Source organism: Anser brachyrhynchus (genome assembly GCF_964034855.1).
Source record: "Anser brachyrhynchus genome assembly, chromosome: 1".
In the NCBI taxonomy this organism is placed as follows: domain Eukaryota; kingdom Metazoa; phylum Chordata; class Aves; order Anseriformes; family Anatidae; genus Anser; species Anser brachyrhynchus.
In genome coordinates, this window is record NC_137694.1 from 138073288 (window position 1) to 138094177 (window position 20890).

A 20890-nucleotide genomic window follows, 5' to 3' on the forward strand; every position below is an offset into this window, starting at 1 on the left:
TACAAAGCAATTACCCTCACTGCTATCATGACCCTTCTTTAGTTGAGAAGGATGTGATGGTGATTAAGCTCCTTGCTAGCTGATCAGAGAGGTAAGGAGTGAGGAAAGAAAGTGGCAGATTATGCTGTAAGAGAATGTGCCTGGAAGCTTAATTGCAATAATATTTTGAAGTAGTCAATTTCCATTTCCAAAGCAGCTAGAGCTTGAGTGCTAAATAAATAAATAAGTATCTGCATTATAAGTGTCCTTTAACCACAGTATTTAACTGCAGATAAAGCTTTGGAACCTGACTGTGTTGCTGTAAGCTTTTCTCTCTCACACCAATCAATATTGGTGAAAGAGAAGAACTTCTATCAGTATGTACACCACCCCTACCACCACCACCACCCATTCTTTTTCTTAGTTCTTTACAGAACATCTGCTTTAATGTGATGGAGTGTGGCTGATTGAGAAACCGTACTAAATTCTTTTTGCGCTTTTTCTGACTAGCCTCCTATAGTGCCGAAAGTATCTAATGATGGAGATACTTCCAATTTTGAAGCTTATCCTGAAGATGACTGGAATAAAATGCCTCCAGTACCCCCTAAAGATCTAGAAATTTTCAAGAACTTCTGAATGCTACATATGCACTGGACGAGGTATGTCCAAATGTCAGGAGCTTGCTTCAAAACGTTGCAAGTCTGTGAGTGAGAGCCTTGTACAGGAATTACATCTTCTGATTAATAATAGTGATTAATGCTTTCATACAGCTCTTAAAACCAATATGAATTGGCCATAGTAATAGACGATATAAAGTAAACTTGAAATAATATGTTGTAAAGCAAGCCTGCCCAATGATAGAGATAATTTATATCATAGGCTTTGCTGTTTCTATAGTGATAGTGATCCACTTACAGATATTTTTTGAAGTCCTTTCATCCTTAAAATTTTTTCAATAGCTTGTTAAAAGCAGATATCTAGATTGATTTGGCACATAACAGTCACGTTCATTTCTTGATTGCGAGATTTTTGTATTAAGAGTGAAGACTTTAATTTGACAACCTTGTTCCTCAGAATAATTTTATACCCTGGATTCTGTCTTACAGCAATGAAAGACTGATAATTTACATTCAATTCACATGCACTGTGTTGTGTTTTATATTTTTTTCACCTCTTTTTCTCTTAGAAACTGGAAGGAAACTGAAGCGAAGAGTAAGTCTGAAGAAAAATGGATTTCATATTTCAATGAAGACCACCTTTGTGAATGAGAACGATACTGCATTCAGATGTGAATATGAGAATATCTTAAATATCTAAGGAATTGGAGGCAGGCAAGAATAATTTTTAGCTGTAAACATTCGGCATTAGTTTAGTAAATTGTAATGTTGATAGTCTGCTCTGAAGTAGACTGACTAAAATGGTATATTAGGATTTTTTTTTTAAGTTATGGTTTAGTTAAGTTTCCTGCTATTCCCAGATCCTTTTTGCATAGTTAACTCATAGACTTAATTTTATAAGTTTATACTAAACTTATGTAATTAAAAGCACAAATTAGTGTATATGTATATAATGAATACAATACAACTAAAGCACAGGAACTGTGCAAAGATGTAAATTTTTGTATTTTTCAGAGTCTACAATTTTTATTTTTCAAATAATGTTTTTCAAGAAGTTCTCTAGGGATAAAAATCTTAAAAGGAAAAATGAGTTTTTCATCATCTTATATACATTTTATAATTCTTTGTAAAAAATAAAATAAAAATAATTAAGTTTTAAATAAGATTTGTACCTAAAAATTCCAATGCCTCACACTTGCAACCATAGTACTTGAAAGCAGAAAGACAAGGGCATGTTTTATTGTTGATTAAGATACATCTTAATGGCTAATCAATGAAGTTCTGTTACAGTGATGTCTCTATAAACCAGGATATTGAGTGAAGTAGACTGTCTGGAAAAGTAATTCCTCACATAACAACTATCTGTAAACATGCAATTCAGTGCATATTCATAAAAGGGCTCTCACTGGCTTTTAAGGGGTTGTGTTCTCTCAAGCTTGTTGTCGTCTTCACATGTAAAGCATGAGCCATAACAGACCTTTTCCATTATTGACATGCTTGTTGAATGCTTGGGACTTCTGAATATAAGAGGTAACACTAAATATATATTACAGCCTGAATTTTCTGCTTCTGCTTTTGGAAATGTCCTAAAGTCTCCACTGCCAGGAATTCCACATGTACAGAGTTCAAACCTTAGACATAAGGAATCTTTTTTTTATACTTTACTAACAGCTTTCTAGCAGATTAAATACACTGTATTTAGGAAGTATTTGCAATACTGCTTCATTTTAAGTAGCACCAAGTAACAGTATGTGCATCTGTATGTATCTGTGTATACGAATACGTGTAAACATGAAGGTAAATTGTATACAATTCAAGATTTTTTCATATTTCATATCATGATTCTTGTTTTAATGCAGGGAAATTGATTTTGAAGTGCTTTGATTTCAAAAAGTAAATGCATTAGATGTTGTATTTTTATCTGACTTTTAGGAAAGCTACAATGCTTAGATCTTTCTTTTTTTCCCCCAGAACTCATCAGCTCACTGGAGTTTTACAACTGTGACTAAGAGCTCTACATAAAACTACTTAATTAGATGACACAGACAGTTTCTCCTATAAACAGTTTTCTATATTTATCCAAAATGCCATAAGAAATGTAGGCCAAAGATTAATTTTTCTGAGCGAAATTCTGAATGCTTATAAAGAAGGCATTTTACTAATAGCTGATAAAATTAACGTGTTTATAACTTTACGACAGATATACAGCTGGGGTCTCATGATGGAAAAGTTACCTCCAGTTTCTTTTGTTTAAGAAAGTCTTTCTTTAAACAGTGCAGAGGTGTAGTAAAATAGTAGATGTACTTTGAGAGCTTACAACTTCTAGCGTATTAGATCTATTTCTTTATCAAATTTAACCTTTTAAAGAGACTGTATAACTGGCAAAAATGTACAATATGTAACAAAATTGTGCTACTTCAGAGCAGTAGCTCTGGAACATTACAGAGTCATCCTGATGTTATGAAGTGTCACAAGTTGATGGCCCCAGCTGACGATCAGTGAAAGCTGTGTAGTTATATATAATAAAATACAGGAAAATCCATAGAAAATTATACTTATAACATGGTAAAATTACCTTGTTCTCCCGAGAAATGAATCTGGTCTATTTTATTTGTATCTGTGGAGTTAGTTATTCCAAACCAGTTGGAGGAACTGAAGTATGTAAAAACAGCTTACATTGTCTAAGAGAAGAAAGCACAGTTTTGTGGGTTTTTTTGTTTGTTTGTTTTTAAGTGTAAGCTTTCAGTATTTTATGGAATTTGAGTACTACAAAAGCAGCTTTTTATTTAAAAACATATGTACTGCAACAACCAAGTGTCCTAAATATGAGGGTTTTGCTTTGTTTTGTTTTTCAAATTTAAAAACTGCACTGAGTTTAGGTCTTCAAAGCTGAGGAAATGAAGTTGCATTTGATTAATGTGCTACATTGGTGGTCAGAAGTTTTGAGTGTTTGAACAACAGAAAATAGTACATCTTCTTTCTACAACTCTTATCCATTGCTGGCAGTGGATGCACTCGCTATGATAGAGACTAAAGAATCAAGTAAAATCTTCTTAATAATGCTAATCTGTTGACTTCACATTATTTTCAGAGCCATGTGTACATATGCCTAATTACTGACCTCGTCAACATGCTTTCTAGTACAAAACTCCTTTCAATTTTTTTAAATTAAAATAATAAGAAACCTTGTTTTTGAAATGTTATCTTAAATGATCAGTTTTCTCTATAATCTTGAAATTAATGAGCTGTTATTACCTTCCCATTTTATTTATTTGCACAAGTGAGTTGGTTTTATTTTTAAGTCTTTGCTGGGACTTCAAGGACCACTAACATAGTTCTGTCTGAGTGCTCAAGTAGAAGTTCCCAAATACACACTGCACTAAGGACTCTGGTTTTATTTTTTTTTTTAAGCAAGCTAGAACACTTTTTATTTTCCATTGAAGTTTCTGTTCTCTGAAATTCATTTTATTATGATTGCTTCTGTTAACATGTGTTTTTGCATATAGACTTTTGCGTAAGGACTTTTTTTTTTTTGCAAGAGCCCATAGGCCTTTCATATTCTGCTTTGGTGAACGAGAATGTTAAACATTAAAAAAGCAATCTTTATTTTTGAGTTTTTTATATAAATATATTTTTAATTGCCCAATTCGAGGTTTTAAGTGATAAATGTGCATTGTAAACTTAATTGCCTTGTAACCAAATGATGAAAATGCTTCATGATTTAAATGGAGAACATGCTGTAGATTTTCCTGTATATTAGCTTGATCAATGAATATGTGTGCTACTGAGCTTTAACTAATGTGATCTTCCACTGTAGAAAAGTCATTGTTAATTGATCAAAATATAGGTACTGAACTATGTTTAAATGGATCAACAGGGATTTCGCAGGTTTGATAGCAATTAAGATATGGCTGTTCCTCAGCCCATCTGCTTACCATTCAGAAGAGGTGTGATGCAGTGCTTCCTATGCTATAGAGTTATTTTTCAGCTTTCAATGACTGTAGCATGACTTCTTTTTGTACTGTACTGTGTACAGACTTCCCATGTTTTGCACTTTTCTATGGCAAACCTGACTGCTTTATAAATACTCTGTTGTGGTAGAAAGTAGTGGTAATGATAGCAGGCATTTGTGTACTACATAACCAGTTTGAAACGCTAGACTTGCGAGGTTAACTTGGACTAATGTTGTATGTTGCTGGTTGCTTGTTGTAGCTCACATGTATAAGTACTGTTCAAAGTTATAAAGTCAGCCCTCATTGCACAATGAAAATCACTGTGATCTGTACATAAACCCTAGTAAAATTTTATTGCTGTTTAATTTATGTAATATCTGTTAAATCTGGATTCATTTAATAAACCTTTATAACTTTTTAAATGTTTAAACCTAGTTTGCTTCCGTTTATGGTGGGAGGAGGTACAGGTTCTTCATCCAAAAATTGATGAAAGGGAGAGGAGTAGAAAAACAATTGTTCCTTCTTCTCAGGAGTTAAATCTTTCCAGAGCAAGACACAAGTGGTGGAAAATACTTCAGTTGGCATAGAAGTAGTACCAAGAAGTACATTTTCCAGTTAATTTCAGGTAGTGATCTGATACTGAAAAGCGTTGACTTGGACTTCTCATTAAACTGTGATTAAATGACCCTAGCTGCTTTGACATTTTCACAACTTAATGACCTGAACGCTGTCCGGAACACTCATTTCAATCTTTGCAATCATTTCTTAACACCAAAAATATTCTTATGATGTCAGGCACACTAAACTAAATCTTTTTTTCCATCTTTATCAAGAACTTCAAAAGTCTGCTTTTACCAAAAAAATATTTAGCTGTTGGTTTTAAATTACTTCTGCTGGTCCAGTTGTATTTTATTTCTTACCCACTAGATAGGTTAATCTTGCAGTGGTAAATATGTAGGTATAGAACTGACTGGATACAGTAGGGATGAGTTTAAGGGGTTTTTAACAGTTTTGTACTTTATTTCTGCCTGGCTTAAATCTATATTGTGTGCATTGGCATTTTTCTCTCATTAAGCACTGTCATGTGCTTTTAAAAACTGGTAATGGAAAGCGAAGAACACCGCAATAAGCCCTGGCAAGCTTTTAGTCATGTCTTAGACATGAATCAAAAAACTGCTCAGTTAAAACATACCCAGGACACTTGCTAACATTCAAGAATTTTGTATTTGTAAAGAATTTGGTTTGGCATCTATTTCTTACCCCAGCCGTTTGTCATGTGGTAGAGTTTTTGTTCGTTTACTTTAAGCTGAGTACTGTATGTTTTTTGGATTTACCTGTGACTCAGAATCTTCTCCAACAAAGGTCATTTTCAATATGTTTTTTCACTAATGAAGGGCAGGTAAGTTTTGCTGGTCTATTTTTGTTTTCCTGGATCATATTCTTGTAGTATTACTCGCTGACCCCAAATCCATCTCATTTGCATGATTCATTAACCTTTTTTTTACTGTAAAAAGAAATGCTGAAACAGTCTGACAAGAATCCTCTATTCTATGACGTGCTAAATAATTCAGTGTTAGCCCCACATCTTAGCTCTCGATTTCACTGTTAAGTAGTAACAGTATAATAAGAAGTGGTTGAAAGCAACTGTCACTTTGGCAGCTCTGAATCTTGCCCAGTGGTTTGTGAATCTGTATATATTCAGATATCAAACTCTTCCATCTGTGAACTCTTGCCTTCAGACTTTCAAGCTGCTTTTCACAGGGATAGTAAAAAGCATGTCTCAGTAGAAATCTATAGCTTTCACTTCTCTCTTCTACTTCTTTCTACCTACTCTCCAAAATATACTGCATGTGAATCCATGTCAATCTTCATATTTATCCTGTAAACCAGGAATATTGTAAAGCTTCATCAAGCTGAATTGTGGTTTTTTTTTTTTTCAGCTTACCCAAATATTTTTCTACTTCTCTCCAGGAAAATTCTAAACTGTGACAACAGGAAACTTCAGTAGTAAGTAGGGTGGAAAATCAGCGTGAGGGGCACTTCACTAACAAATGTTTATGTGATTGGACTGGAAAGGGAGGAGTCTATACTGGAAAGTTGCGTTCTTAGAAGTACGTGGAATCTCTAGTATGAGCAATAGAATCATAGAGTATCCTGAGTTGGAAGGGACCTACAAGGATCATTGAGTCCAACTCCTGGCACCACACAGGTCTACCCCAAAATTCAGACCATATGACTAAGAGCACAGTCCAAACACTACTTAAGCTCTGGCAGGCTTGGTGCCATGACTGCGTCCCTGGGGAACCTGTTCCAGTGTGTGACAACCCTCTCAGTGAAAAACCTCTTCCTGATATCCAGCCGGAACCTCCCCTGTCACAGCTTGACACCATTCCCTTGGGTCCTAGACTTACCTCAAATCTTAGTCCTGAATTTTACTGTTGTTTAGCTGGATAGGTCAGGAGTAAAAACAGATGCTGTGATTCTTGAGTTTTTTGTTTTCCCAATTAATAACTATTATGTGCATGGCTTTTTTTTTTTCTTACCATCTTTCAGATTTATGAAAAAAAAAAATCACAAAGACATTACCAACTGTAACAATAGTTAAAGCTGGCCAAGAGTGACGTTTGAGAACCCTGTCCACCATCACTCCCCACATCCTCCTTGGAGTGTGAAACCTGTTTACTGCAAGTTGCAGTTAGGGTTTGGCATGCAGAATAGGAATGCACAATAAGATTAAGCTTCAGTATCGTAGTTCTAGAGAATCTCTCCAACTTCTTGCAAATTTTCCTTAAAGCAAAGGTGTACTTGCTAAAGCATGCATTTTTAGAAATGTTAATTATATCTAGCGACAAGGTATGGAAAGTATTGCTTTCTTTTATTTGAATTTTGCATCACAGAATCACAGTTTGGTTGAGGTTATAAGACACCACTGGAGACTGTCTGGTCCCTCCCCTGCTCAGTCAGGGACTCCTAGGGCTGATGGCCCAGGACCATGTCCAGGTGGCTTTGGAAGATTTTCAAGGAGGCTCTACACCCTCTCTGGGCAACCAGTGCTCCGTCATCTGCACAGTAAAGAAGTGCTTCCCGATCTTCTGGTTTGTGCCCCTTGCCTTTTGTCCTGTCACTGGGCACCACTGAAAAGATCCTGGCTCCATCTTCTTTGCAACCTCCCTTCACATATTTATACATATTGATAAGATCCCTCTGGGCCTCCTCTTCTTCAGGCTGAACAGTCCCAGCTCTCAGCCTTTCCCTGTCCTTTGATCGTCTTTGTGGCCCTTAGCTTGACTCTCTCTGGTATGTCCATATCTCTCTTGTACTGTGGGGAGTCTAGAGCTGGGCACAGTGCTCCAGGAGTGGCTTCACCGGTGCTGAGGTAAGGGGAAGGATCACCTCCTTTGTTCTCCTGGCAATGCTTTCCTTAATGCAGCCCAGGACACTGTTAGCCTGCTTTGTGTCCACCAGGAATGTGCACTTCTCAACAACCTCTATCCTGAAGTCTCTGAGAAACTCACCAGCTCTTTTCTTCAGCAGCTCACAAACCATAGGACTGTTTCCCACCCTGTTCCGCTCATCATATTACATACATCTAGCTCATCTGCTTCTTCTCTTCCCCTCAGTAGGAGTCCCAAAAGCCCCCAGAGCAACCTTCCTCACACCCTTCAGTCAACCTAGACACCTTGAGCGCCACCCCTCTCACCAAGGGCGCTCTTTTACTGATGAGTCTCAAGCACTACAGAGATCCTCCAAACGTTACTTCCGTAGGATCCCAAACCCTTGCATTCCCCTAGCCCACCGCAAGGCAGCCCCAGCCCAACTCAAGCCATCCTTAGAGTCCCAAGTCTTCCTCATTCCCTCCCCCTACAATCCTCCAGTGGTCCACGAAACTCCCAAATCTTACTTCCCTCCCAAGGGATCCCAAATACATGAAGCCCCAGCTCATCCCCCACCTTTAGAGCTCCTTAGCTCCCTCACCTTCCACTCAACACCCTCCAGCACTCCAAGAGACCCCCAAACCTTACTTCCATCCCACAGGCTCCCCTGATCAGCCCAGGCATCCCCCAGCCAGCTGCAAATCCCTCTGCCCCCCCCACGTCCCTCGGGCATTCCAAGAACCCCCCCCCCCATACCATACATCTGTGCCACAGCACCTCTCCTGTTCATCCCTCAGCATACCCCCACATCCATCAGGGTCCCACCTTACCCCCATCTCTCCCTGCACAGTCCTCAACCACCACAGACACTCACGTCAGTGCCCAGCCCTGCCACCCCTATCCACAGGCACCCAGCACAGGATGGAGGAGGAGGAAGAGAAGCGCCCTGAGTCCCCTCACTGCTGCTAATATGTAGTCGTGCCAACATGGCCTGCCTGCTGTAATGACACTCTCACTATTGTGAGTGTCAAAAAGAAAAAATCCTCTCCCCTCTTTATGGTACAACCATGTCAGCTGCTGTCTTAAAAACATGATGTAGCAGTCTCATTGGTTAGAAGTGGTAACTGTAATTTTTAAATTTTAAAACCTGAATATAATTATACTTTGTGTGAAGTGGGTAATCAAAAAAAAAAAAAAAAAAAAAGAAAAGTCTTAGATTGACATGGAGCAATTATACCAGTTTGGGCTGCTTCTGTGTGATTTGCTGTGCTTTTTTCAGTGACAGAGAGTTGTGGCTGTTGAGAGCAAGCACCTTTTGCTGAACCTGTAACTTAGGACCACAGGCCGTTGCAGTTTCCGAGGGAAATCCCAAAACTGCTGTGTAACCTGCTGCTGTAAGCACCAAAAATGCAGAGATCTTTTATTTCTATTGTGTGAAGCTCTAAGGCACTGTAGAAATGCTCTGTCTCTACTGCACTGATTCACTTAGCTTATCAGGGTATATCACAGGAATTTTTGTAAAGCGTAGTCAGTTTCAGCTTAAACAACTAACCAAGCAGATCTTTGATTTGTTCCTTCTTGTCTCCAGCACATTGTCCATACTGTGTTTTTTGATAATGAAGAAAAAATGGAAGAGAGAGCTATTTTGGAAAACCAAGAAAGCTTGAATCGGATTTACATTCAAGAAATAATTGTGCCTGAATAGTCTTTGTTTGTACATGTGCTATTTGCTCTATCATTAAAGGCTGTAGAGAAAATAATGCCTGCTCTAGCCTCTTTGCTGCTCTTTGTGGTGGCTGCCAAGCTGTAAAATCTGCCCTCCTTCCCAATACTGTGTAAAATGAGAGAGCTTCAGAAGCCAGAGTTTATTTCAGTTCTAGCCATTAATTAGTCTAGATTAGAAAATACTTGAGACTAAAACCCCTGAGTCAGAGAAGGAGAAAAATGCTTTACAGCCATCATCTTCACTTCTGTGCAAGCACAAGCTGTGCATAGGAGAGCGCTATGCTTCAAATGCTGCTCCTCGTGTCAATCACTTGAAGAAAACAGCACCTTGCTCAAGTGTGCAGTGTGTCAGCCTTGAGATCCTTGTCCTGCTCAGACTCTTATCATAAGCCTTCTCATTGTGCAGGACCAAATCTGTTCTCTTTCAGCAGCTTTAAGTGTGTGACCAAACAGTACAGCAAATATTAAGATTGGACTTTAGAACGACTCGGCTTTTCCACGGCAGCTTTCAAGTCCACTTTTCTTAGGAATTTAAGCATTAACTCAGTTTTTGAGTTAGGTTTGGTAAGACAAGATTCTCAGCCATTTAATGCTTCTTAAGTTTGGTGAAGTGTTATAAATAAGCGTTTCAAATTGTGTGTGTAATACATAATACTTTCTCTGACCTGATTTTAATTTCTCAATTAAAAAGAAATTTCAATTTTATCTAGGAGCATCTTGTAATTGATATATTTGTAAAAATATTTAACTGAAATAGGGGTGCTAGACTTTATTAATAGAGTAAAACCTTCATAAGTGGCACCTTTCATTTCTACTGATTAATAGGGTTTGTTTGTTTTTGAGATGTGCTGATTAAATTACTCAATTTTCCATTCTTATTCTTTGGTCAAGCTTTTACCCAACTTAGTCACACATTTTGGAGGGAAAAGAAAAAAAAAGATGGTAAATATTTACTGGTAAATAAATAGGAGCATGTAAATTGTTTTGTCCTTTGTGTTAATAAAATTTAGCTGGCTGTATATAGTTAAATGCATTATTGAGGAACCACAACGTTTGTTCCACATTAATGCATTTGTGGTTTGCTGTGTATGATGGTTATATATATATGTGTGTGTGCGTGTGTTTTGTTTTTGTTTTGTTTGTTTTTTTGTTTTTTTTTTTAATTAGCCTCTCTTTTGAAACAGTGCTGCACTCCTGTGCCATGACACTCGCTTCTTCCTGCCAGTCTGTCATCATGCATGTAGCAGTAATAAGTCAGCCAGTTAACACAAGTGATCTATGAGAAATATTTCCCTGCTGTGAGCTGAACAGTGGATGAAAAACACTAGGTCTGCTTATTTGAGCTAAAAATGAATTACAACAACTGAGAGTAACTGTCCTTTTTCTTTTCTCTGCAAGTATTTGCCACTAGAAAGCAAGACTTGCAAAATGCTGTGAAGTAACACAAAATTCAAATAGCACACTCTGAACCCATTTTAATATCTTGACATGAAGGGCCTGTGACTCATGTAATCCCCAGCAAAACTTTGGTGATGCAGGAAGGAAAGTTTGGTGATGGATCACTTGAGTAAGCATTGTGAGGGTACAGGTCTTTTTAATTTCACTTCCTGGCTGCTGAGGAAGGGAGATTTTTTTTTTTTCTTTCAAGGTAGGCCATCCATACATGAGTGGCCATTACTCTTTAGTCAGGTTTTCTTGTTGACCCCTGATTTTGAGATAATGTATTCTTGGATTGTGAACATGTGTGTGAAGTCTGGAGACTCTGTAGATTGTCCCTGTAATTAACTATTTTAGATTTTATTTATACAGCTGGTGATGATTAACATGCAAAATATGACAGGTTTGAAATTAATGTGTTAATTTTTTAAAATTTTAGTGCTTTACTACATTGACTTGGCAATTGAATAAAGAAATTCTGTGAATTCAGTTTAAGAATAAGATATTTTAAAATAACAAATCTTTTGACGTAAAATATTTTAATTTTGAAAATAGGGTAATACTATCCGAACAAATAAATATCAGGAAGGTGGGCTGTTTTAAATTCTTCATCTGGGGATTAAAACTGGCAAGTACTGAATAAGAATAAAAAGAGAGGAAGTTGGAAACTATTCCTCTCTTCCACCCACCCGTCAAAACTTATGTAATAGAGAAAAAGTAGCTAGAGCACCAGCTGTATGTCTGTCTGACAGTGAAGATGAGATATCTATAAGGCATTTCTCGAAACTTCAGTCCAGGTCATAGTGAGTGATCCTTAAGTTTTCCTTCCTCTGTTGCTGTACTAGACAGATCTTACTGGTGTGCTCTCAAAAAAAAAAAAAAAAAAAGTGACATGTTGGGGTTTTCATTTTTCCTATGCCACAATTTGGGGGTCAGTTATTTCTGAAAAGGAATTGTGAGTTGTTGTCATTCATCAGTACTCTTAACTCTACCTTTCATATCACATTGAAGTGCAAGTCTTTGACAGAAGTCTAAAAACCTGGTTTATTCCCCCCAAAAGAAGTGTTTAACTAGGCGGAAAAGGAACAGCTGAGTTAATAGTGTATCTTTTCTATCTACATTCAAAATTAGTAAGTATTTTTATGAAATATATTAACTTGCATGAAGTTTGAAATGTCACATTTTTTAAGCAACAGATGTGTTAAAGTTATAAAATAGTGGGCTTTTTTTGGTGCTTTTGTTCCTGGATGTGTATTAAGCAAGAAAGATGTCAAAGAGTAAATCTTCCAGTATAAGCAAATTTTCAGCAGAGTAGATGTCTTTGCATGGGTAACGAGTTCAGCAGCTGAACCCAGGGATGCACAGAGTAAAATGGCTTCACACAAATGATAACCTATCATCCTGGGAAACAAACTTCCATTGGGCTTGTGGTGGTAGGCAACAGTTACAAATTTCTTACTTTATTTCCGACTATAAAATATGAACTTCAGTTATCAAACCATGGAGTGATAATTTTTGTCAGCCATTCAAATATATTTCTTTAAAAAAAGACTTTTTTATTATTCTAGTGTTAAAATCTTGAGCTCTACAGAAACATACTCTCTTTATAGTTATTTAACTTGCCATGAGTCTGTGTCTATTTTTTTCTGTTTTCAAATTGTCAACAATAGTAGTGAATACAATAAAAAAGTAAAAGAGGATAAATTTACCTTGTAATATCTTTAAGCTTCTAGTGTCTTCTATACATTGAATGAAGGACATTTCATGGTACTTGAAATAATTCAGTCCATAAATTCTTTCTCTCTAAATCTCTTTGGTTGATCTTAGATTGGCATAGGTTCAAGCAGCTAAAAAGAGAGAAGCTGCAAGAAGATTACAGAAACAGTCATTGACTTTTAGAACATATGTTGACCAAAAGTGTGGAGTTTTTTTTTTGTTGTTGTTGTTGTTTTGTTGTTTGTTTTTGTTTTTGTTTTTCTCTGTATAGGGCCATAGCATATGATGTATTGGAAGGAAAAATAAAAGCCACCTTGAAAATCAGGTTTGAGTTACAGCACAGTTTCATTTATTGCCAAAAAGTTGTTACACTTACTGGCTTCTTTTAGCTAGTTCACTTTAAAGACATCCATAGCTGTATTTTCCTGTATTGTTTTGGAAGCGCTTGCTTCACATTCAAGCCTTGTTTCCCTACTGCCCTGAGGGTGACATGCAGAGGAGTTCACTTCTGTTTATTCTATCAGAAAAATCTAAGATCCTGGTTCTTGTCAAGGTGCTATGGGAGATAGCAGCAATGAATTGCAGACTGAAACAACGCACTACTATGAGTCATATGAAAGGCTATGAGTGAGAAATAGACCAAAGCATTAAAAAAAAAAAAAAAAAGCCTGATCATGCTGGTGTCTTTAAAAGGATTTCCACTAGTATGTTTTAATTAAAACTCTTTCAAACAAGGTCTTAAGATACAATGCTTAAGAATAAAAACAAATTTTCGTATTAATGTAATTGGTTTCATCTATCCAATCTATCTAATTTTGCATATTTGGAATTGGGGGAAGTAAGTAAGTGGTTTCATGTGTAATTGGCTGGGAAAAAAAAAAAAAGGAGTGTCTCTAGGTAAGAGGATAAGTGAAAAAATATATAACCTCTAAACTTTTCTAACAGAAATGTAACAGTACATAACAAATGTTTATCTGTTTATCTATGGCAAGGAGGGAAAACAAAAACAAAGCTAAACAAAAGCTGCATTGCATTTTTTCATGGTATCACCATAGCATTTTTTTTTTAACTTAAAAATGGAGTATGCAACATAAAAGATCTTCAATGCTCCATTCCTTTGACACTATCTCTCCTCTTACTTCTATAAAAATAAAGCAAAACCAACTGAAAAACCCCACCACCCATAAAGTAGTTGATTAAAGGCAGATACATGCTTTTAGGGGTAGAGAGAGTATTTGAAACTAAAGAATAGTAGCATCTCAGAAATGGAAGAGGAAACATTTCCTTGGTTTGAAAGTTCTCTACATGAATCTTGTAGCTGGAGTCTTATATGACACTAGAAGGACTCAAGGTTTCGTTTGAATTATTTTGTGGAGGAGACCAAAAAGGAAGGGGAAAGTTTTGTCTTTTGCTTAAACATTTCAAATCAACGTTTTGCATGCATCCCAAATGACATTTTTGGAACTGTTCCCAGAAGTTAAGAAAATAAAATATGCAAAATTTACTTTATTTTAAAGAATAAATAATTTATTCTAGATTTAAATTAGTTCAGTTTTAAAGTTTTCCAAACAACCAACAAACTAATAAATTCATTATTCTCACAGCTTTAGCTTCAAAACCTCAGCAGAGTTGAAACGAGAAAAGGAATTAGCTCAGTTCCTTGTGTTAAATATTTTTGAGGGCTGTTTACCCTCTCTAGACTTCATGGAGGCCTGTAGTCATGAAATTAACTACACTGTAACATCAACCGCAGCATGCTCGTAGCTCATGACAAGCAAGTTCTTCTGCTAAAGGTGGTGCTAATTTGTGGTCTCTATAGACAGCTTTGGATTTTCAGTTGGAAGAAACCTGATCTTCTGTGTCAAACAGCTCATGGTAGGAAGAGTGTTACTTCATCCAGTTCCATGTGTTGAACCAAGTTTCCAGTAGTTCACAAACTCTTTTTTTTCACCTCGGAGTGTTTCAAATGGCCATGCCATTCAGCCTTGTTTCTCTCGGGTCTAGAAGGGTAGCATGGCCTTGGGCCTGGGGAGGGGGCAGTAACCAGTGTAGGACCCAGCTCTTTGCAAACTGAGTGGCAGAAAATGGGTGTGCTTAAGTGTTGCTGGATATGTGCTGTATCCAAAGAGTACTGGATGCTGCTCAAAATATGCCTCTGTCAGTTAAAGAAGTTTCACCAGAAACATTTCCACCCGGTCCTTGCTATGGTGATGCGACAAGCTGGCAGATAGCGAAGTCATGTAACATTGTGCTTGCATTTCCACCAGCTGTGACTGTCTGGATGATTCATAAGCACTAAGAAGCTCCTGTACAGCTAACTGGAGTGTAGACAGAGAGTGCATCACCACCAAAAAGCCCTTCCAGGAACCATGAGTGCAAGGAGGATTGTGGTCAGCTTGCCAGCCAACTCTTTCATCATGGCAGGCAGGAATGGAGCACAGCAAGACCTCTTGGAAGAGAAAAAGTTACCTCAGGCAGGAAGAGCGTTCAAGGCAAAGGCTGCAGCAGCCGTGCATTTGTTTGTTCCCTGGGCTGTGTGACAGACCCTTGCAATCTGTCTGAAGATGTACAGCTGTCCGCACCCACCCCACTTTGTTCAAGCACCCCAGCTGTATAACTACCATAATGCTCTTGCAGGGCTCCTCATGTCAACAGAGTAATTCCTTTTGATACTTTGGCTTTTAGTAATACAGAGAGTGCGTCTTTCTTCCTCAACTGAAAAACATGCCATGGGAATTGGCCTGGAATATATTTAATGGAAAACAGAAGATGACTGATGCCCTTTCCAAGTAATGACTTATATATATACATATTTATATATATATATATACACACACCTTGTTTATTTAGCAATCTGTTTATGTACATACAGTAATAACACCATTTTTTTTAATACCCCTCTTCTGAAATATCATGTAATGCAAAAAAAAAAAAAAAAAAAGCCAACAACATTCCAGACAGAGTCAAGAAGTATTTGGCTAATGTTAATTAACAGAACCGAACTGAATTGTTCTTGGCCTTTTGGTGACTGCAGGAAAAAGCTAAGGAATAAAATAACCACAGAAGTACTATGATATTATATTCCAGAATTGTTGTATTTATTTTTAAACAATAGAAAATTGTTCAATTGTTTCAACCAGGCTTAGTTCCAAACCCTACTAAATTTGGAGTTAAAGAATTGATCTTAAAACACAGGAAAACAAAACAGACTTCCTCTCTCGTTTCCTGTTTGAACTGATGAAAAGCTGGGCTCTTCTTTAGTTACCTTGGCAAGCATTAATCCCCTATGAACTGTCTTTTTACTCATAGATCACAGAATGCCCTCTTCTCATATGAAAAACATGAATTTATAATCCATTGTGTCTTGTAAAAAAAAAGATTTTTTTTCTTTAAAAATGAGCTACAGCACTATTAAAAACACTTTAATAGTTTTATACTACTGTACATAGAAGTGATCTCCGCTTTCAGCTTGTGGTGTTTTGAATAAAGTATGCATTCTAATGCTATTAATCAAAATCTTAGAAGTATAATACATAGCAATAAAAGCACAGTAAGGCACAGTGAGATAGCAAGTACATCTGTAATGCACCAAGAGCTCTGATTCCTTCTGATGGTCCTGATTCTAAAAGAGTAATATAAATGAATCAGGAGATGGGGACTGCACTGAAAATTTAAGTAAATGGCCAAGAAGCTTCAAAATTTCCTTAGAAGGAAGACATTTGCACTGACATCTCGAGAAGCTGTGTCTCTACTTACAAAGGGTATCAACCATTCCTTTGAGGTGCTAAGTATGGATTTAAGAGCATAAGGAGGCTCAAGAGTTTTGAGACTTTGGTCACAGGACTTTTTTTTTTTTTTCTCTTATCTGTGTGAGTCTGCTGAAGTTTATATTTTAAAATTGAAATATATATTCTGTAATGTTTATGTTTGCAAACACTAGTGATTCTAGAAGTAAGTGATAGCATCATTACCGTTAGTCAGTATGGTACATCTTGCTCGCAAAATATAGTCCATGTAACGGGGAGTCATCCAGTGGGACCATTTTCCAAAAACAAGGTAAATTTGTTTTTCTGATATTTTCTAAGAAGTTCTAACCTAGGGTAGCAATCATAGTTTTATTCAGATGAGAACTCTGTAGCTGTTTAACTGAGTAATCATTAAAGACTCACTCTTGTATATTGAGGTCATACAAGTAGCTATGACATCTGATTTAGGAAGACTGTGATGCTGATATGCATTGCTATCCTTTTAGGTTGTCCTTGCTCATTGAAAAATAGACTTATCATTAAACTAATGGCACCTATAAGCTTAGCTTGTACTTGAACATGATTGGAAGCATTGCTTTTTTTCTGTAATACTTCAGGTCTTTCAAAGCACTTCACAAAAGCAAGATAATAGATTTCTTCTCATGTCTGCCGGTCCATCTTCATTAAGCCAGTCATAGTGGGTCAACATCATAATATTTCAATTTTAACTGAATGAAACAATGACTGTTAGCTCTGTGTGTAAATCAGTCATTTTGAAGGGAAAAATAGCACCAAGGGGGTGGACTAACACCAAGGTGCAGTGAAGAAAAAGCAAAATCCACCCCCTTAAAAAACACCACCACCACCAACAACAACAAAAAAAAAAGCAAAATACAAACCTGAATGAAATTTTCTATTTTTCACTTTCAATAGTCTCCCAGAGAAGTTGCTAAGAGATTTTAGTGATGAAGGATGAGATATTTATTGCATTTTTGCATCATTCTTTATTCGTAAGGCCAATTTTTCTCAGGGTACCTAGACCCCTGGGTGAAGAAGATGATGACAGGGAGAGATGAAGCCCCTATGGAAAGCCCCCAGTGGAAAACTGTAAGTGACCTCCTACATGTTTTGAATGTTCATAAGTCTATGGGACCAGATGAGATTCACCAAAGGGTACTGAAGGAGCTGGTGGAAATTTTCGACCAGACACTTTCAATTACCAGTATTTCTGGCTAACTGAGGAGGTCCTAATTGACTGGAGGCTAGCAAATGTGACTCCAATCTACAAGAAGGGCAGGAAAAAAGATCTTGGGAATTACAGGCCTGTCAGTCTGACGTCAGTATCAGAGAAGGGTATGGAGCAGATCATCCTGAATGTTGTCCCATAGCACATGTGGGACAATCAAGTGATCAGAAAAAGGCAACATGGATTTAAGAAGGGCAGGTTCTGCCTGACTAACCCGATCTCCTTCTATGACAAGACGACCTGCTAAGTGGGTGAGGAAAAGGCTGTGGGTTTTGTCTGCACTGATTTTAGTAAAGCATTTAACACCATCTCCCACAGTATTCTCCCGGTGAAACTGTCTGCTCTTGGTTTGGACAGTTGTACAGTTTGCTGATGAAGAACTGTCTGGATGGTTGGGCTGAAATAGAGCAAATAGAGCTCAATCCAGCTGGCAGCTGGTCACCAGTAGTATTCCTCAGGGCTCAGTACTGGGGCCAGTTTGTTGAACATTTTAATCAGTGACCTAGGTGAGGGGATTGAGTGCACCTTCAGTAAGTTTGCTGACAACACCAAGTTAGGCATGGGTGTCAATCTGCTTGAGGGTGGGAAGGCTCTGCAGAGGGCTCTGGTTGGGCTGGACTGATGGGCTGAGGCCAACAGTATGAGGTTCAACAAGGCTAAGTGCTGGGTCCTGCACCTGGGCCACAACGACCCCATGCAGCGCTACAGGGTGGAGGAAGAGTGGATGAAAAGCTGTCTGGCAGAATGGAGTATTGGAGTATGGGTCATATGGGAGTATTGGTCAATTACCAGCTGAATAAGAGCCAGCAGTGTACTCAGGTGGCCAAGAAGGCCAACAGCATCCTGGTATGTATCAGGAATAGCGTGGCCAGCAGGACCAGGGAGGTGATTGTCCTCCTGTACTCTGCTCTGGTGAGGCCACACCTCAAGTACTGTGTTCAGTTTTGGGCCCCTCACTACAGGAAGGATACTGAGTCTCTTGGGCAGGTGCAGAGAAGAGTAACAAAGCTGGTGAAGGGACAAGAAAACAAGAGTTATGAAGAGCAGCTAAGGGAATTGGGGCTGATTAATTTCAAGAAGAGAAGCCTGAGGGGAGACCTCCTCGGTCTCTACAATTACAAGAAAGGAGGTTGCAGGGTGTTGGTCTCTTTTCTCAGGTGACGAATGATAGGACATGAGGCAATGGTCTTAAGTTGTGCTAGGGGAGGTTTATATCGGTCATTAGGAAGAACTTCTTTCATGGAGAGGGTGGTCAAGCAGTGGAACGGGCTGCCCAGATATGTGGACATGGCACGAAGGGGTTTGGTTCAGTGATGTGACTCAGTAGATCGGGGTGATGGTTGGACTTGATGATCTTGAAGGTCTTTTCCAAACTAGAAGGAAAGTAAATCTTCTCCTGCAATGCAGTGCCTTAAGGTGCAAATGCACAGGGAAGGCAGAGGGCTGTTAGGCCACTAGATGACACAGATCAGCTACCCCACTAGGAGACTGCCAACCACCTGTGCACAGCCTGGAAGGATAGTTTTAAGAGTGCTTCTGTAGTGAAATGCTGCTGCTCAGCACCGCGGGGGCAAGAACCCAACACCAGGGTGTCTCTGCTGTCTTTCAGCAGACCGTTTCTATAACAGTAGCAGAAATATGGGAGCCAAAGTAAGGAGTGGCCTTTTTCCATTTTCTTTCTGTAAGATGAGAGTCTGTAAGCATGGTCCAAGGGAAAAAAAATAAAAGAAAAAGACTTGTGGTGTAGAGCTTGTGGTCTGGGGTTTGCACTGAGATGTTAAATAGCAGCCAGAGAGAGAAAGCAGAGCTCTGACAGCTAGCTGGGGGAAGAGACCAGATCTAAAAGAGCACCAGGGTAGGAAAGGGAAGTTGTCACAAAGCCAGAATGAATTAAAAAGGAATGAGGCTGAAAGGACTTGAATGGAGAGATTTAGTTTGCCTCTTCTTGGATGGAAAAGCAACCTCCTTAAGAAGGAAAAATGTTTTAAAATTGTTTTTTAGCATGTTGCTCCCCAGGAGCAGGCCTTTTGAATGGCACAGATTGGTCTCCAGACGAGTCCCTGCATCTGGAGGGAGCTGGGGCTGGGGGAGAGGTGCTGCTCACCCTGCCCATGTCTGCAGGCAGCAAAGCTCACTGCTCTGCCAGGAACCCTGCATTTCCCTGGCTCTGGAGGATGCAAGTGCACAGTTGTGTGTTCTCTCCTTGCAGCCCTCTCTCAGTTGGTTGCTTTTAATTGACTTGTGGATAAATTAAATAAACACATGCATTACTGTGTAAAAATTGACTCCGCTTCTTAGCTATCAGTTATCCATTGTGCAGCATCAGAGTTGTAAGTTGGAATTTACTTCCAAACACAAATAGATAGCTTAATGTCAGTAACTGTAGTAACTTTTTATAGTATGAACCTGCATTATTTCTACCTGTGCTGTGTTTCCTCTGGGTAAATGTACCCGGTACCTTTGCGTCTCAGTATGTTCATGTACTTAAAGCTTTGATTGCTGTGTGAGATTTTATGTTTTCCAGTACTCTTGGGATAAAATTATGTAGAAATACTGTAGGGGGGGAAGAAATAAAAAATTATTAGAGTCTGAGGTACTAAATCTTTTTCCATACCCAGGCACAGAGAAAACAACAGAAAAATTATGCAGAGGGTAAGCAAGCAACTGGTTTTGCAGGCTAATAACTAATAACTAGTTTTTGCTGGTAATTGAACAAAACTCCTCTGGGAGCCCTAAGATAGTTTCTGCTCTGTTTCTTACCTGCTCCATCTCTCTTTTCTTCCTGTAGGTGAAATGCTGTGCCCACATGTTTGCAGAACGAAAGTCTGTTGATAGCAGTAAAGGTCAGAAGCGAAGCATAGGTCAGCATAAATTATAGGACAATTATTTGAAAAATTTTGAAATGGGATTTGAATACCCAAAGGGATACGCTTAAAAAAAAAAAAAAGTGATCTAGATTCTTACTCAGTAAATGAATCTAGGACTTGTACTTGCTCTACATAAAGATATATTTTTTTTTTCCAAGTATAAAATGTCAGATCTTACCTTGAGATATATCTAGATCCTATCTAATCCTGGGAAAATAGAAAGAAAGATC

At 38.1% G+C, this 20890-nt stretch overlaps 2 protein-coding genes across 4 annotated transcripts in view; both read left to right on the forward strand.

The window, feature by feature from the left end:
• Positions 1 to 4979, forward strand: part of PRKX (protein kinase cAMP-dependent X-linked catalytic subunit) — a 59473-nt gene extending 54494 nt beyond the window's left edge. For all 3 annotated transcript variants that reach the window (XM_080587093.1, XM_080587092.1, XM_080587094.1), the window contains exons 8-9: positions 490 to 638; positions 1166 to 4979. In XM_080587093.1, coding sequence (XP_080443219.1) covers positions 490 to 615 — 126 coding nt within the window. In that variant the 3' untranslated portion in view covers positions 616 to 638; positions 1166 to 4979. The remainder of the gene's footprint in view (positions 1 to 489; positions 639 to 1165) is intronic.
• LOC308192945 (uncharacterized protein) overlaps positions 1 to 20890 on the forward strand; it is a 332117-nt gene that overhangs the window by 268453 nt on the left and 42774 nt on the right. The gene's annotated exons all lie outside the window — the stretch shown is intronic.